The sequence below is a fragment of the Bos taurus genome, chromosome 16 (genome assembly GCF_002263795.3).
Source record: "Bos taurus isolate L1 Dominette 01449 registration number 42190680 breed Hereford chromosome 16, ARS-UCD2.0, whole genome shotgun sequence".
NCBI lineage: Eukaryota > Metazoa > Chordata > Mammalia > Artiodactyla > Bovidae > Bos > Bos taurus.
Genome location: NC_037343.1, coordinates 58,092,863 through 58,111,757, shown reverse-complemented (window position 1 = coordinate 58,111,757; position 18,895 = coordinate 58,092,863). Strand labels below are relative to the sequence as shown.

The 18,895-nt window shown below is 46.0% G+C and overlaps 1 protein-coding gene across 2 annotated transcripts in view; it reads left to right on the top strand.

The window, feature by feature from the left end:
* Positions 1-18,895, top strand: part of ASTN1 (astrotactin 1) — a 356,522-nt gene that overhangs the window by 299,125 nt on the left and 38,502 nt on the right. For both annotated transcript variants that reach the window (XM_024976863.2, XM_024976862.2), the window contains 2 exons: positions 10,858-11,126; positions 18,406-18,539. In XM_024976863.2, coding sequence (XP_024832631.1) covers positions 10,858-11,126; positions 18,406-18,539 — 403 coding nt within the window. The remainder of the gene's footprint in view (positions 1-10,857; positions 11,127-18,405; positions 18,540-18,895) is intronic.

Here is an 18,895-nt window from a genome sequence, read left to right as displayed (position 1 = left end):
CTTTAAGTTCTGTCATATATAGTTAATTTGCAGAATAAATTGGTCAGGGCAGCAAAAGGATTTAACATCCAAATTCATTTGCAAAACAGAAGCTAGATGAGTATCAAGAGGAAAATGGAGACCGTTACAACATTCCCTCGCCGGATGGAGTAGTAGTATTATTGAATAATATTTTTATTAAACATTTCTAGACCATTTGGTAGTTAAAGATATTTATAAGCAAGCCCTTGCAGCATCTCAGCGAGGTACTGAATCTCCCGCTGTGGAATCGCACAAGCAGCAAGGACTTCCACCTGCATGGAACTCAGGTTAGCATCCTGGACACATGTACACACACACACACACACACACACACACACACACAGTACACAATGTACTGCTGAGTCTTTGTAATCTGGAGATAGGCAAGAAATGGTCATGTGTCAGTTTTTCCCATTTCATAATTCTCACGGGGTGTCTCAGACTGTGCTCCTCTTGTCCAGGTTTGAAGCCAGAAATAGAAGAGGTAATGGAGGCAGAAGCTGGAGCTGATGAGAGGAAATGGAAAAGAGTCACAAAGACAGTGTCATTGGGCTGATGGTTCAGGCAAAGCGAAGGGGGACTCCTGGGCGCCCCCTAGCGGATAAATAATGCCGTGTGGCTGACAGAGGGCAGAAGCATCATTTAATTTCACTCTGTGGATACAGCCGGAAGTTGAGAGAGGCCCCAGTCGAGCCCTCCACGATAGCAGAGGCCAAAGCTAGTTCCGGGAGCGCCCTTTCCTCTACACTCTCTCTATTTCTATTAGTTGCCTCCCTCTACCTGTCCCAGGACTATTCCGCTGTGTTTTCCTGGCTCCTTCTTGGGGAGGACCAGGAAAGAGGAACGGCTCCTGCTCCGGAGTGGTCTGGGAGTGCACACTTGGCTTCTCAGCTCAGCCTCTCAGACAGAAAAACAAGACTAGGAAAATAAAACAAAACCTTCGTCTCCAGGCAAGGGCACGGGAGATTCCTGGCGGCCCACTGAGCATGCCCACTCACTCACATGATCTTCCTGCTAATGGAGATTTGAAAATAAGTAATCCCGCAGGTGTTCCTCATTTTCACCTCTCTCCCAGACTCGTCCTCTCTGCCCCGCCCTCCCTCCATGCTGCTCTGTCTGCAGCGAATCAGCAGGGATAATCCAGCGCAGCTCTGTGCATACAGAAGGCTGTGACTCTGAATCTCTATGTCAGGTTTATTTTGATGTTGACAAGAAGATGAACACAGCTGAGGCTGGGCCGGGGATGCTGACGGAGCCAGAAACTTCTCCCCTCTTCCTGTGGCCCGTTGTCCTGGGCGGAAGTCCAGGGGGTGGATGGCCAGCTCCCAAGTGGCCAGCTAATGAATAGTCCCTGGCCACCGATCAGGGGAGGGCTGACTGTCAGTGTCACATTGGAGCACAGGATGCTCCAATGGGTTGAATACTGTCTCCCCCCAAAGCCATGCTCTTCTGGAAGCTCAGAATATGACCTTATTTGGAAATAGGATCTTTGCTGATGTAATTCGGTTAAGATAAAGTTATCCTGGATTTAGGGTGGGCCTGGTATCTTTATAAGAGAGGGAGATTTGGGAAAGATAGACAGAGAAGATGGCCTCGTTAACACCCAAGGATGAAACTGGAATGATGCAGCTTTAAGCCCAGAAATGCCAAGGATTGCAGGGAGCCACTGGAAACAAGAAGAGGCAGGAAGCATCCTCCTCTAGAGCCTTCAGAGGGCGTGCAGCCCTGCCGACACCTTGGCTTGGGACTTGCAACCCCCAGAACTGGAGAAATAAATTTTTATTGTTTTAAGTCAGTCATGTGACGTCATTTATTATGGCAGCTTTAGGAAACAGAAAGGGAAGGATTTGATGTGAACAAAAAGCTTGGTGATCCACTTAGTCACATGAGAGGCATTTAGTGAATAAAGAAATGAGACTATAACAGGCAAATGAAAAACCAGAATCCTATAAACATTACAAATGTGAGTGTCAGTGTAAACCTACGGAGTACCTGGTGCTGGCCTCTAGGGTTGCAGGGAGGAGCAGGTCCCACCCTGGAAGCGAGTAGGATGGACAAGACATAACCCCAAACTCAGTCTGATTCAGGGTGGTAGGTACCCTCTCTGGACCCTGGCACAAAGTTCCAGTGGGATGACTTCTATTAGGGGTGATGGGAGCCGAGTGGCACCAGTATATTTATGGGGAAGGATGGAAGAGTGACAGGAAGGGAGGGAGGGAACAGGAAGGAAGGAAGAAAAAGAAAGTAAAAGGGAGAGACATTTTTAGAGAGTGTGGGGACAACCACAGTCTCAGCTGGTCTCCCATGGCCCATAGACATGGGCACTGAGTAGGTACTTCTGGCCAATCTCTGTGAGCCACCTCAGGCTGCCTGGCCTGGCCTTTAGGATGTATCCTAATGAGGCTTTGGGTGGCAGTCTTGAGGAATTGCAGGCAGTCAGAGAGCTTAAATGCCTTTGCTTCTTTCCATCCCTGTGTGTTTGTTGAATGCTTATCAAGGACAGGGCATTGGATGAAAACGCACCTTCTTGCCCACTGGGGACTAGCAATCTAGTGATTAGAAGGGCTCATTTCTGTGGTCAGAGCTTTAGGGCTTCCCAGAAATGTTTGGATTTTGTTTTTGTTCCTCTTGAGATATACGGGCTGAGATGCATCTTCAGGCATCTTTAAAGTGTTGGTTGCATCACTGGGCTGCATTCATATTTCCCTTTTCACACTAAGTTGAAGATTAAAAAGAAGTCACTTTTTTTTTAAGCACTTGAAGTCACTGTTAAACAAAGGTTGGTTTTGGGTTTTTATTGATCCCTTGGTAGCTGCTGCTATCCTGCTATTTCTCGGACTCAGCCTCTCATTCCAAACATCACTATGACTGACCAGAAAAGAGGCTGACAGAGGCTTTGGCCAGCTTGTCAGTTTATTATGAAATTAAACCTGGTCCCACGTCAAAGGTGACTTAACAACTTTGGGCAAAGATAAAGCATTGCAGCTACCCCCAAGCTTCAGTTTCACGTGAACCAGGAGCCTCAACCAGGAAATTATTTGTTTGATGACATTCTTATTAAGACGGGGGCAGTCTTCAGGAAATGTAACCTTATCCTTATGTTATTGATCAGCTTTTTAAGAGCCTTTTGGGGACTAGATACCATTTTCTTTCTGTCTCCTACAGCTTCCAAATCTGCATGGTCATAATTGATGAACAAAATCAGCACCTGGAGGCGCCTTGGGGAAAGGTTTAATTCTGTTTTGTAGGCAATTCTTCATGAGGGAATTGGAAAACTGCATTTTTAGAGAAGAAAAAATGTCAACAAGGATTGGAGAAAAACTGAGCATTTTCTGGCTAAGTACCAGTTAAGAAAAAAAAAAAATCGCTTGTCCAGAAGACATCTTTTCTTCAACATCCCCATTAATGGGGCTTTGCTGAGGTGCCCAGTGGGTATTTGATGACACCTGACTGTTACTCTGGATTTTACCATACCCAGACATGCTGCTCATGCTTAAAACAAAGACCATCTGCTATTTCCAGAAGCTTTCTGAAGGAATAACAAAGAACTAGAACTGATGTGTGCAGTGACTTTAGTTTTATTGTCATTGTTGTCCTACATCACATCCTTGCATATCATTTATTTTCTATTTAGTAGTTGGTACCTCTTCATGTAACTTTAATTTTAGAATACAAGGGATACATCCTGACAAAGGATGTTTGTTTTTTAATTGTAGATTGATTTGTAAGAAAGGACAAGAGTATACGTTCTCTGGAACTGGGACTGTTTCTGATAGTTGGATAGTTGTCTAGTATTTAATCCCAAAAGAAAGTTGTGCTTCCTCTGAGCTAAGGGGTAGTGATGGATGATTGGCAGGAGAGGTGAATGGGCTCCTATGTGCAGGCTGAGGTTGGACAGAGCAGAAAAAGTGAAGAAGACGTGGTTTTCATGCTTCATCTCTGTAACCATCTTTGGGGTCCAGAGTGCCTGTCTCTGTGTCTTGTTTGTTGGTGAAGTGGTCCATGCAATGAATCCCGGTACACTGCTATCCCTCAGCTCTCAGGGCTGCCCAGAACCCGCACAAGCGATGTGACATCAGTGGCCACAACTTTCTCACATTTTCAAGTCACGAAAGAACCAGTTTTCTCTTCAGCACCACCCTTGGCTACTCCCTTTCCTATGTGTAAATCCTTAAATCCCAAAGTGATTTACCCAACGCACGTTAGTAACCTTTGAGCTACATGTGTATGCTTTAAAGTTTGCAGAATGTATTTTTGCAATATTATCTCAAATCTTTGCAACTAGATTATCTCTGGCCAATTTCTGTTTGTACATGAAAGTAGCAGAACTTACTCAGAACTGATGTCTCTCTTCCTTGAAGGAAACTAGAAAATCTCAAAAGAACCTAGGAAGTTACGGGGAAAAGTAACATTAAACTCAGCCTGTCTAGTTAGTACCTGCAGAACGCAGAGAGCAGGCACTTCGTATATAAGCCATTTAAATGATTTATTAATTGGACAGACATTTGTATGCATCCCATAAATATTTGTTTAATGAATTGTTGAATGCATTAGTTACATTACCTATTAGGCACTGTGGGATATTACAGTGGCGAAGAAGACTTAATTTCGCCCTCCAAGGAGCCTACCATTTGATGGTGTGGCTGGCCGCAGTGCAGGTAAGTAGACAGGCACTGTGAGTATCCTTCATTTTAGAGTCCTCGCTGTGTCCCGTATCTGCTAAATTCTCTTCATGGATTTTATCAGTTGATCATTACCACGGCTTACGAAATCGGCTATTATCAACTCTATTTTATGTATGAGAAGGCCCAGGCACAGAAAGGTTAAGAAGCCGCCCTGAAGTTACACAGCTAACAAGTGGTAAGGTGAGAAATCAAACCCAGGCAGTGCGACTCAGACCTCACAGAGAAGTGGATGGCTTGGGGGACCTAAATGACGGAGACTCGAGACGAATTGGGCGAGCAAGGAAGAACCCACAAAGAACCCAGGATTTCTGGCTCCAGTGACACAGAAGCTGATGCCCTTTGCTGAGGGAAGGACCGAAGGAGGAGGAAGTTCTGGGGAAAGTGTGGAGGCGTGAGGACGGTAATCTGGGACACGTTGAGTTTGCATGTTGACCATTCACATGGATTTTCAAACAAGTATCTTAAGTTTCTGTTATACTGGGGGAAGCAATCGTGGCTAGAGATGTAGCTTTGGCTGTTATCAGATGATTCTTTGTTCTTTCTGCTTGACTGCTTGAAGCTTTAATAAGGGGCTGGAGACATTTACAGATGCTGTGACTTTATTCTTTATGTTTGGCTTGTTTTCAAAATTTAAATTCATGGTTCATGACTTCTATGTTTACTCCTCCTTTCCCTCTCTCTCTCTCTCTCTGTATATATATATCTCTCCACGGATATATGGATAGACATAGAAAAATATGGACATGAAAATGGATATTTGCACCTAAACTAGGGAGAGGAGTTTCAAATATGAAGACGAAATCCTCCTACCCAAAGCACCCACTCCCTGCTGCTCAGGTGTAGAGAGAAGTGGCCGGGTTACGCCCTACCCACTTGTCCCTGATTTGGAACCCATCCTATCGTATGTTGTCCAGCTCAGTTCAGTTCAGTTGTTCAGTCGTATCCGACTCTTTGTGACCCCATGAACTGCAGCACGCCAGGCTCCCTTGTCCCTCACCATCTCCTGGAGTTTGCTCAAACTCATGCCCTTTGAATCGGTGATGCCATTCAACCATCTCTTTTGCCTTCTTCTCTTCCTCCTGCCCTCAATCTTTCCTAGCATCAGAGTCTTTTCAAGTGAGTTGGCTCTTCGTATCAAGTGGTCAAATTTTGGAGTTTCAGCTTCAGCATCAATCCTTCCAATGAATATTTAGGGTTGATTTCTTTTAGGATTGACTGGTTTGATCTTCTCACTGTCCAAGGGACTCTCAAGAGTCCTCTCCAGCACCACCGTTCAAAAGCATCAGTTCTTCAGTGCTCAGCCTTCTTTATGGCCCAGTTCTCGCATCTGCACATTATTACTGGAAAAAAACCATAGCTTTGGCATGGCAGGTCTAGGAGTTCACTTTAAGGCCATCCAGAGCAACTTGACCCTCTCTGTCTACAGACATAACCAAATGCCGTGAGAGGCTGATTTGAGCCTGGGTATGTGGGTGGAAATGTGAATTCTGGTAATTTCAAGACTTCTAATGTGAACAGAAGTGGACCAGGGTGGGGCAGGTACATGGACATTGGGGCGTCAGCTTCAGGGTACACTTCCCTGTGGCTGTGCTTCATTTACCCCATGTCAAGCCTTCTTTCCTGTGGGTCCTAAGCTGTCTCCAAAACCTGGGATCTGATGAGTTTGCGTTTGGTTTTCTGCAGCCTAATGAACTGCCTCTGTAGTTCTAGCTGTGATGTCATTAGCATCTCATTGCCTTGGGCAGCAACTCAGGAGAGAGGTTCTTAGGCAGCCCCAGAATCCTACAGGAATTGTACCAATTTACTTCATAACAACTAATTCACCCTCATGACCTGTCAGTTTCCAGCAGCAGAGCAGACCCTGCATGAGGATGGTCATACTTTTATTACCATCCTCCTAGGCTCCTGAGTCTAGGTGAGTCAATATGCACAGGCCTAAGGCCACAGGCACATCCGCAAAGAGATTTTGAACACAAAGGATGCCAATAATCTCATACCGTGATATTCTACTGGGGAAAGTCATCCGCTGTGTGCTGTAGGATACAGATTTAGCCTAAAGCAAATGGCATGTATTTATAGCAAACTGTATTTGCAAAATGCTTTGCAGTTTGGGGGTTGTTAACGACTTTCCAGGTTGGCTGTTCTTCTGCTTGTAAGAAAGCTAAGTGTGATGAGGACCCCAAAGCCTCCCCTGAGAGCAGAGGGGTAAATTTTGCAAATCGGGGTGAGTGGGGGGGGCACACGAGTGTTTTTACTCAGAAGGCACCTTTGTCAGTTACAACTTTTAAGACCTTTGTCACTGTTCAGTTACTCAGTTGCGTCTGACTCTTCGCGACCCCATGGACTGCAGCACACCAGGCTTCCCGGTCCTTCACTATCTCCCAGAGTCTGCTCAAACTCATGTCCATGGAGTCGATGATGCCATCCGACCAAGAACTTAACTGTAACTTATTTATGTCCAGAAACTGTGTGTTTGTTGAAATAGAATATTCATTTTATTAAGAGACAATATCATGTCTTGAATTACAAGAGCATTTTTACCCTTCTACCCGGGACCTAGAAGGTAGAAGAGGGGAAAGTAAGAAAAGACTGTAACTGGAGTGGGCAGCGGACGAAGGCAGGCATTGAGCCATTAGGAAATACAGTAGTGTCTCCTCCTTCCACGTCTAGACCACGCCACCACCCACTCCAGCACCCAGGATGGGGTTAAAAGCAGATGTCAAAGATCAGACTGTCCTGCAGCATTTAGGATTCGAAACTCTTCTTCCACTCACCACAGACATGATGGTTATTGGTGCTCTCTTTGGGCAAAGGGAGATTTATCTGGGCTTTCATCACCAGACTCCATCATTTTAAGGAGTATTTCCCAATTGTATCTTTAACAGTGCATGGAAAATGCATTTCCTTTTTGAAAAATCTCTCTCATACACACATCTCTATTCTTCGCTGGAGCCTGAATAGATGGCTTTGGGGAGTTAGCTGCTCGTTGCTTCTGTGTAAATCTTGCTCCTCTCCTGACAGCTCCATCCTGCATGACGAGGGGACCAGAGGGGCAGTTCGTCTTGGCCTCCAGCAGAACCTGCTCTATATGGGCCTGAATATTTTCAGGAGAAGGAAAATAAAGTTCTGATGAAACCAAGAGTTTGGTGGCCTCCCACCATCTTCCTCTGTAAACCGCTTCCTGCGTTTCTCTGTGTCCTAACCTTGCACCAATCCAGGGCTGAAGGATATCGAAGGGGATTAGTTGCATCTTGCCTTTAATTGGGAAAGCCAGAAGACAGCAGCAAGAGGAACCACCCCTCAAATGTTTACAGCAATTACAAGCCTTAATGATGGCACGCTGGAGGGCAGGGAGGCTGTCACTCAGCTCCACTGTGGTTGGGGTGCAGTGCCCTCTAGTGGCCAAATTTGTCTGCCATCTGGTGCACCCTAAGTGGTGAATGGGCAGAGCTTATATGTCATGTATTGGAGCTTCCCTCATAGTTCATTCAGTCAAGAATTTGTCTGCAAATGCAGGAGATCCGGGTTTAATTCCTGGGTGGTGAAGATCCCCTGGAGAAGGAAATGGCAACCCACTCCAGTATTCTTGCCTGGAGAATCCCATGGACAGAGGAGCTTGGCAGGCTACAGCCCATGGGGTCGCAAGAATTGGACACGACTTAGCGACTAAACCACCATCGTATGTGTATGGATGTGTGTGTAGGATCTAGAGGGAATTTCTGGGTATTGGGGAATTAAAGGTGAGAGAAAATAAATGTGATGCCATATTATTTTCCCCTTGAAGTAGTTTATACTTCACGTGAAGGATATTGAGGAGATTTTAATTTTCCCTCTGAATTTTATTCTTTTCATTATCTTATGTTTCTCCCCATTATGTCTCTCACTCTATCTTTCTCTGCATAAGTTTTATGGAATTTGTTTTACTCAACTTTTTGTTATTTGACTGAATGGAAATTGTACCATCACGTTTTTTTTTTTAAGTAGCCAGGCATTACTTTTCCATAAGTATCTCTTCTGTCCAAAGTGGCCGTGATGAATTTATCACACCTTTTCTTTCCTCTCACAGAAGTCATTTTAGACTTTATATCACCATCTAGTGGCCATTTCATAGAAGTGCTTTTCCAAGCCTGTGTTGAGTTACTTTCTCAACCTCTTGGCTGGCTGGATAATGAAATGCATGTGAGGGAGGGGCAGAGGGCCAGCAGGAGACCCTCAGGCTCTCCTTCGAAGCTTGCACAGAGAAATGTTTTAAATCTTATCTTGAAAAGAAGCATGATCTCTTTACTGATTTTTTTTTTTTTTAATTCTTTTACTTTCTCGATGAATGAGGGCCTGCTTTTCTAGAAGTCACATCATGGATTCAAAGCTCTCACCCCACCCCCCTTATTGCAGCCCAGTCCACACAGCCTGTTGAAGAAGAATGGAAGCTTGGCCAAAGGGCTGGATGGGTCCTGCCAGGTCATGGCCACTTTATGAACACTCCCAGCCGTGAGGTGGACTGAGTTGCGTGAGCCTGAGTATCAATCAAGATTTGCACATGGCTTGGAGTGACTTTGAGGTTAACTACTGTGGGCTCCTGGATCTTCCATTTGAGGCCATCATTCTTGGTTTTGGTGTGTGCAGTTACTTAGTTCTCTTATAACCTAGCAAGGGCTTGAGCTCAATCTCGGATCTGTTATTAAACAAAATGTGAGTGTGAAATAAATGATATTCCATATTTATAGTCTCTGAGTCTTTGCCTTTGCGCAAAGAAGGAGTCTGGTGTCAATGGAACTGCTGATTGAAAAATGCCTTGTCTGCATAGTGATAATGCTCATGTGGGAAATGATAGTGCTGAAATACCTCTGGACTCTTCCAAATGGTCTTACATTACATTGCAAACAAGGGGAATAACAGAGCTCCCTGAACCCTGTAAGAGGAGACTCTGCTGTAAGGCTATAAGTCATATCTCATGATCACCTTCTGGAACCGCTTTGTAGATCATTCCAAACAGTTTCCCCAAAGATCCAGTTCATTAAGGATGGCACCCTGGATGAGCTTGAGGAGCAGAAGGAATGTTCTATTATATCTGCCCATCATTTCCAAAAGCCCAGGTGTCCCCCTGAAATTTTTTCATGTTCAGGTGTACAACTGGGCACAAAGGACCAGGGGTCACCTAAGGAACACGGAGTTTGTCAGCAGATTCTACTTCCATCTTCCTTTAGACTTAATAACTTAAAAGTCATGAAGGCTTGGAAAAGAAATACCACGCAGTGCTTTCTTCTGTAAGGAGCAAACGCTTCTTTTCTGGCAGGCATTTCCACTGTTTGTCACCAAATATAAATCAAGAGCATCCCCAACTACCTTTTACTCATCAGTCAAGAGCAATATGGATCCATCTCTCAGGCTCTGGAGTACAACTCTTTTTGAAAAAGTCAAAACCCCCTTCCCATCTTCCATACCCCAATTGATAATGAAGCAGAGAATTCTTATTCTTCCCTGTGACTTAAAGGCTTTAGGGTTCAGATCTCATGATAGCTGTGTCTTCTTGAGGCTCTTGGATTTACTCTCCTCGTCTGTAAAATGGGTGTGATGATAGAATTCACGCAGAGAGCTGTGGTAGGCGTTCAGGGAGGTCTTAAACAGCTCTCACTTTCATAGTTCAGACTTGATGAATCTTACTGCTAGTTATGATTAAAACTATAATGATGGTGATTTGACACGCACTAGTCATTGTGTTTTGTGCTTGAAAAATGTTTGGCTGTTTATTTATTACACAATGCTAGGGGCAGGTATTATTGATATCTTCATTTTGGGATGAAGAGAGTGATTTATAGAATAATCACTGCTATTATTGTTTATGTTATTGATGATAGCCATAAAACCTGCACAGATACTGCAGAAGCCTCCCTCTGAAATGATTCATGGGGCTCATGACACTCAGAAAGCAAGGAAGGAAAAAAACTGTCTCACATTTGGAAGGACTATTTCCAACTCTGTGGCTTTCTGAGAGTATGGGTTCCCCAAACTGAGTGGGATGACAGCGTCACATTCTTACCCCTCACAGACACTTTCTGACTTCTCAAGAACCTGACTCCAGCACTGGGGCCAGGAGGCCATGCGAGTCCCTGCTGTCTCACCTCTCTGTTCCCTTTCATTCTGTGTCTGGCAGGCAACTCCCCATCCGACGAGTCAGAGGAGCGGGAAAGAGACCCCAAGGTGCTGACGTTCCCAGAGTACATCGCGAGCCTCTCAGAGTCTGGCACCAAGCGCGTGGCAGCCGGAGTCCGCATGGAGTGCCAGAGCAAGGGCCGATGCCCCTCGTCCTGCCCCCTGTGTCACGTGACATCCAGCCCTGACACCCCTGCCGAGCCAGTTCTGCTGGAGGTGACCAGAGCCGCCCCCATCTATGAGCTGGTGACCAACAACCAGACCCAGAGGGTAAGAGGCCTGGGACTCGTGGCTCAGGGTGGCATCAACAACAACAGAGGGCTTTGCAAATGGTCTGAGGAGGTCACAGGGGTCAGCTGAGCTCCAGGCTAGGACGTGGAGAGCAGGACTTTTTTTTTTAACTACTCCAGGCATCTAATTTTCTTAGATTTGCATATTTGCATGTTAAATCCAGTCAGTGCCTTCGCGTCACCCATGGTGATGACTCAGGAGTCACTGTTCAGCATTTGTACAAGTCTTTGAGCAACAAGGGCTAGTAGGAAAGAGGGGGATGGGGAGGCATAAGCAATTATAGTCACCAAAACAGTGTTCAGAAAGCCTCAGGAGGGGATGGTCATGGGAGGGGTTCAGCAATGCGGCCCCTTCTTGTTGGCATGGCAGGTGGACCAGCGTTCCTAACTGATCCAAACCTAGGACCAGCTGCAGCCAGATGAGAAGGAGCACCTTAGGGATTTAGGTCCCCAGGGGAAAGGTCGGCCCACCTTAGCCTGGAGGGGCTGCTTTCCTGGTGATCACTCTGACTCTAAGAGCAAAACTCCAAACCAATGCAGATCTTTCTGCCTTCTCTTATGCAGCTGGGTCATGACGTTTCCCCCAACCACTTCTCCTTTTCTTCTGCTGATCCCTCTCCCAAAGTGCTAGGAGGAAATAAATGGAGCCCTAAAGATAAGCTGAATAAGTGCAGTACAGGCAGGCTTACCTCACTCCCTAGCTCTCTGATCTCCTCAAGGATGTGAAGAACAGGGTGAGTCAAAACACAGGCAACAACAACAACATTGACAATCACAAAATAAACACAAAAGCTCAAGGTGGGGACTTCTGAGACTCCAGGCAAAGCCCACCTTGGGGACAAGGTACAGTAGTCACAGCAGTGAGCTGCTGGCAGGCCTGAGGTGTGTGTCTATCCAGGTGGGTGTTAATTGCTTTCTCTTTTCTCTTTTGAGGAACACCTGGTGTGTCACAGTTTGCTCCACAGGTGATGCTCAAACCAACAGGAAGGATTTTGCATGTGTGGGTGTTTCTCTAGCCTCTCTGCCTCCACCGCAGATATTTCACTGGGTGTTTGAAAATAAGGTTTTTCATAGGAACAAAAAGATAAATTGTTCCTTTGGCCTACAAATTTCTCTTCAATCTGATAGAAGTGACTATGGGAAGAGAAGTGGGAGAAGAGAGACCATAGGAGGTGGGCTTGAAAGGATGAAGAGAAGGCGGGGCTTGTGTCACCATGGAAACCCAAAGCTGCAGTGCTTTTACTCCAATGCCCAGCCCTCCCCTAACCTTTCCCACCCCAGGCTGCTTCAGCTGGTATCCAGGAGCTCCTGTACACTTGGCTGGAAACAGCAGAGTCACAGCGCTCAGGCACAGAACCATCCTATTAGACGGGCAGAGTGTGTGAAGCTGCAGACAGGGATGAGCTTTGTGGGAGAGTCGGGGGTGGCTAGAGCCCCTGCTTCCTGTATGGCCAACACCAGCAGAATGAGGAAGCTGGAGGAAGTTTCGTCTTTAGCAGCCCCCTTTTCTGGATCCCCTGCTAGCCTGAACTTAGCCCCTTCCTGTCTTCCTGCACTGGTCTTAGGAGGCGTCTCTCAACCTCTCTCCTATCTGGCCGTATTTTGAACCCTGAATTTCTAAGCACGTAGAAAGGTGGCTTGAACTGTAGTTCAGTCACTGCGCCCTGTTTCTCCTCACTCATCTTCCTTAGACGTCCTCTGTCCCCACCATTCTCTCTGCTCCTCTGCTTTTCTTTCTAACTGTACCCTTCCTCCCAAAGGATGGAGATGAGGAGTGACAAGCCAAGGACCAGGGGAGGGGAGCTGAGTCCTGGCATTAGTAACTCAGTGTGTCCCTATCCCCACCTCTCTGATGGATCTTTGAGCCAATTTTCCAACATCTTGGCCTTATTATCTTCCTTCTGTTGGACTAAATACTCCCTAATGCCATATTTCAGTCTAGTCTGTGATTGCAGTTTAAAAACATGTAAGTCAAACCAATATTCTTGCCTGGAACATCCTATGGGCAGAGGAGCCTGGCAGGCTGCAGTCCCTGGGATCACAAAGAGTTGGACATTACTGAGCGACTTCACTTTTTAAGTCAAGCCATATTACCAACCAGGTATCTCAAATCCAACAAACTCACCATCTTCCACCCTAAGCCATACCTGCCATGCTTCCGTCTCAGTGAAAGACATTATTTTCTACCAAGTTGCCCAGACTGGAGACCAAGGATGCTTCCTATACTTTTCTTGTCCCTGACATCTATTCCATCACCAAGGGCCACAAATATCTCAAATCCATCTCTTTTTATCAAACCCCCATCACAGCCTAACTATTATATTTCAGTCATGTTAAGTTGCTTTAGTTGTGTTCAACTCTTTGTGACCCAATGGACTGTAGCCGACTAGGCTCCTCTGTCCATGGGATTCTCCAGGCAAGAATACAGGAGTGGGTTGCCATGCCCTTCTCCAGGGGATCCTCCCATCCCATTGATTGAACCCATAACTCTTACATCTCCTGCATTAGCAGGTGGGTTCTATGCCACGAGCACCGTGTGGAAAGGAGCTCAATGGGTAATGAACCAGCCTGCAGTGCAGGAGACATAGGAAACAGGTATTCAATCCCTGGGTCAGGACATAGGAAACAGGTATTCAATCCCTGGGTCAGGAGGAAGAAATGGCAACCCACTCCAGTATTCTTGCCTAGGAAATCCCATGGACAGAGGAGTCTGGTGGGCTACAGTACAAAGGGTCGCAAAGAGTTGGCACGACTCAGTGACCGAGCACGCATGGATTGTATTTCAGTTATCCACTGTAACATCAGGCCACCATCTTATTACAGTTGCCTTCTTACTGGTTTTCCTGTTAGACCAGTCAGAGTCATCTAACTAATTAGTCTAATATGCACTTCTGATCATATAGCAGCAAAGTAATTCAGTGGCTCGGTAGAATCTCTTGACACCATCTAAAGCCTTTAGCACATCATTAACGAGGGCAGGTCACTATCGAATTTCGTCTTCACTTACATGGTTAGGCTGCGCCCACGCTATACTTTATCCTCTAAAATTTAACTCCTTGTATCTCCTTAAACACAAAATGTTTTCTCCCATGCTTCTGGTCCTTCAGATTTGCAGCTCTCTCTCCCAGAAGTGCTTTCTCCCACATTACTGCCCCTGGCAGACTCCTATTGTTACTTCCAAGTTCCAGCTCAAACATGACCCTCCCTTACTCTCCCAGGCCGACCCGGTGTTCCTTCATGTAGCCCCCATGGTACAGGTGTGTGCATCTTTTAAAGCATGCCTCACCTATTACTCTTCAGTTTATATACATGTTCACTCTCCCCTAGACTGTGAGAATCTTTCTCCTCTATGAAATCCCAATGCCTTTGAAACATGTATATTATCATATGTGAAACGAATCGCCAGTCCAGGTTCGATGCATGATACAGGGTGCTTGGGGCTGGTGCACTGGGACGACCCAGAGGGATGGGATGGGGATGGAGGTGGGAGGGGGGTTCAGGATGGGGAACACCTGTACACCCGTGGCAGATTCATGTTGATGTATGGCAAAACCAATAAAATATTGTAAAGTAATTAGCCTCCAATTAAAATAAGTAAATCTATATTTTAAAAAAATGAAATCCCAGTGCCTGACAATAGTCACACACAGATGTCATTCTGCAGAATGAATAAGCAAAAGGATCAATAAAAAGAAATGAATGGATAGATGAACTTGAAAGTTCAGCTGCTCTCCTTAGAAAAAAAATAATAAAAGTTGGAAATTAGATTTCTTTTTTAGAATCAGAATTAAATCTAATGACAAACCAGGACTCCTATGCAATGCCGGGCACATTGGAGGGACAAAGAAAAATGTAATTTTCCCTTCTCTTTCTTTCCCAAATCGTACCTTCTTGATTCTGAAATCACTTCAGCCATTTCAGGGTGTGCTCCAAGGAGATCCAGTCCTTTATGCCTTCGCACAGAAAGAACTCAGTGAGAGGCACAGCGATAGGTAAGAAGTGACCTATTAGAACAAGGTGCTTGTGAGGCTTATAAATGGGCAGGTTAGAGGGGGCTGGGCACTGAGAACTTAGTAGGCTACAGTTTTATAATCAAAGGAAGAGTGAGGAGGGGAAAAAAACCACTTTTTTCCTCATTCTTGAATAGACATCACGCTTCTATCGGCTCCTCCTCTGGGTTGAGCCGGGGAGTTTTCCTATATGAGCGGGCTAGGACTGTCGTGGCACTGTGGAAAAATTAATTTAGGTCTCATTTCAATGAGGACGGGCTTCCCAGGCGGTGCTAGTGGTAAAGTACCCACCTGGCAATGCAGGAGATGTAAAGCTGAGGGTTCGATCCCTGGGTCAAGAAGATCCCCTGGCAACCCACTCCCGTATTCTTGCCTGGAGAATCCCATGGACAGAGGAGCCTGGTGAGCTACGGTCCATGGGGTCGCAAAGAGCTGGACACGACTGAAGCAACTAAGCATTGCATGCACAACGAGGGCCTTTCACTGTGAGATGTCACTTTCCATAAATTGTTGGGTTTTGTGTGTGCAGAGAGCATGTCCTAGGAGTCAGTAACTCACTGGGCTCACTGGGCAGGATGCGGGTCTCATGCCACCACTGTTTGGTTGTTTGGGGGCATGTCCCATGCTTCCGTAGCATGGTTTTGTCGCTAACCAAGCCTGCTTGGTTTTGGTTAAGCAAAGCTGCTTTCTTGAGTGATTATTAACTTACAGGATCTCCCATACTTTTTCTTTACTTACAGTCCCCTAGTGGGATTAACTATTTAATCACTTTCCCCCTTTCCTCTGTCCCTGTCAATTCCTCTCTGGTACCCTCAACCTACCTTCACAGTTACCTCTCGCACAGAACATAAAGAGGAGGAACTTGCAGGGAATGGTCTGAAATGGCATTCAGAATGTTTGTCATCGTAAGTGACGGTCGTCACGCCTTTGGGAGGACAATCTGGTCATGTTGCTCCCTTGTGTGAAACATTCTGATGACTGCCTGTTGCTCTTAGAACATGACACCTTCCCACGCAGTGTCCAAGGACTCTCTGTAATCAACCCTGCCGCCCTCCCACTTCCTCAGCATCTCTTTGCCCCTGCTTTCTCTCACAGCCAGGTGAACTTTTTCTCAGTTGATGTTAGAAGTAAAGTCTCATACAGGCTAAAGTCTTCTTAATGTTGGTTTTTTTCCACCTGGAACACTTCTCCAACTTTTGTGACTCGATTACTCTTGACCTATCCCTCCAGTCTCTCGAAGGCATTCCCGCACTCGTCTGTGATACGGGCCCCCTCCTTGTGCCTCCTGCCACCATCTCAGCCCTTTCTGGAGTCCTTGTCACAGCTGTGGTTATTTATGGAACTTTTGTTTATTATTTGTTTATTAACTGTAAGACTTAATGCAAGCAGGGGCCGTATTTACCTTTGCATTGTATCCTTAATGCTTAGCACAGGAAATGGTCTTTATAGGTGCTGAATCAATAATAGTCGATTAAAGACTCTAAGGCAGCAGCCATGAAATCCTCTCCATTCTGCTCATCTCAAAGGTTTTCTGTTTTCCTAGTTTAAAAAAAAAAAAAATATATATATATATATATGTATCTTTATATACATATTTATATATATGTGTGTGTGTATATATATATATATGCATATTTTAATATAGTTCAGTCCAGGAAAACATGAAGTGAGCACTTAGTACGGACCAGGCTTCATCTTGGGAGCTAGTGGATATGGCATTAATCAAGACAGCTTGATGTGTCCATCTAGCCTGAGATACCAAATCCATTCTGTTGCCCATTTACTAACCTGTGACCATGAGCAAGTTCATGGTGACCCAACCTCTTGGACTCTGTAAGTGTCTTCCACTGTGAATCATGTTAATCATGGAGCTCAAATTAAAGTGTCACTGATCCAAACTCAGGTCTGCTCTCCTGCATGTGGTAAAGCCAATCTACTGACACCCGGTCATGATGAAGGAAAATGCAGCTTACATTGTGAAGGTTGCCAATACAAGGACAGTGGCTTATGCTCCAAAACCCTAAACTCCTGGAAAGGTTTCAGCAAAACAGTTTTAAAGGCCAGGTGAAGGAGGAGGGTATGTGATCAATTCGTGGTGAACAATTCTCTGAATGGCTGATGGTGAGGGAACAGGATAGTGTCTCGGGGGTTAACATTATCGATGCAGTCCTTAGGTTCCAGGAAGCCTGGTCATCAAGTAGACACATCTTCCATTTGGTGGGGGATTGACATCTGTAAAACAACTCAGGAAATGTGCATCAGATATATTATCTAGGTACTTCAGAGAGGAGCCAGAGCGAAGGATGAAGGGGAAGGCTCTACAGGGCTCCACTCTGTTACAAAGGAGTTAGCATCTACAAGGGCTTTGTAAACTTGAAAACTTTTTGAAAAAAAAATTGAATTGAAAAAAAATTCCATGGACAGAGGACAGTCCCTGGGGTCGTAAAGAGTCGGGCACGACTGAGCAACTTTTGCTTCCTTCAATTCAATGTGTGCATTAGCATGGGCACTCTGCTGTGCTCCTTGGCATAGAGTTGTTTCATTTAACTGTCACAACATCCTTATAGGGAAAGTGCTGTTTTTATCCCATTTTACCATTTTCCCAATGAGTTTATGTCATTTGCCCAAAGTCACAGAGCAGGGGTTGGCAGAGCTGGAGTTCTCACCCAGAGGGACTGCTCCAGAGCCCGGGTCTCAGCCTGTGTGTCACGTGGCTTCTACCTTCCATTAGAAAGAGAGGCATGATGCGTAGTCACAGCCCAAGGCAGAACTGCATACATATTGTAAGTGAGATACAAGACATCAACTGAAGGAGTACAGAGGAAATACTGGGGTGGGGTGAAGAGGGCAGAGGAGGATGCCCTGAGAGGCATTTGAGAAAAGGCTGAGTGCCTCTGGGCCAAGGGTAACCCTGCTGAGTGGATGGAGACGAGGTTGTGTCGCTGGAGCTAGAGTATAGAATGCTGGTGCAGAATGGGAGGGAGAGGCAAGGTGGAATAAGACTGGCTCCCAAGGTTCCGGCCCTCAACCACAGGGATGCTAATGAGACAGGGACACCCTACAAGTCCTCTGAGGTCCAGCTTTCCCAGAAACACGCCCCTGGGGTAGAAATACACGGAGACGTGGTGCTGCAGCTGGCTGGCTGGACTTATTTAGGGCCAAGCAGAGCCCTGATAACTCCGTCTCTAGAGTCTGATGACCCGGCCCTGGCACCCTGACACTCACTCTTGTCTCTGCCCTCCCTTGCAGCTCTTGCTGGAGGCCACCATGAGCTCCCTCTGGTGCTCGGGAACCGGAGACGTCATCGAGGACTGGTGTCGATGTGACTCCACTGCTTTCGGAGCTGACGGGCTCCCCACCTGCGCGCCTCTCCCTCAGCCCGTGTACGAGTCCCTCCTTTCTGGGCTTTCTCTTGCTGGCACATCTTAGCATTATCCTGCAAATGTATATTAAAGACTGTTCACTATTTTCCAGGCAATGGGCTGGGTACTGGGGAACAGAAAGAAAAAAGATGGTGCAGTGCCTGCCTTTGGGGCACTTTCAGTCTTTCAGGGGAGGCAGGTTCACAGATTTAACAGTAGTGGGGAAGGGTTTGATAAGAGTTATATGAGACAAGGACTTCCCTGGTGGTCCAGTGGTTAAGACTCTGTGCTTCCTCTGCAGGGAGCAGGGGACAGGGGGCAGGGGTTGATCCCTGGTCTGGGGAACTAAGATACCACTTTCCATGTGGTGCAGCCAA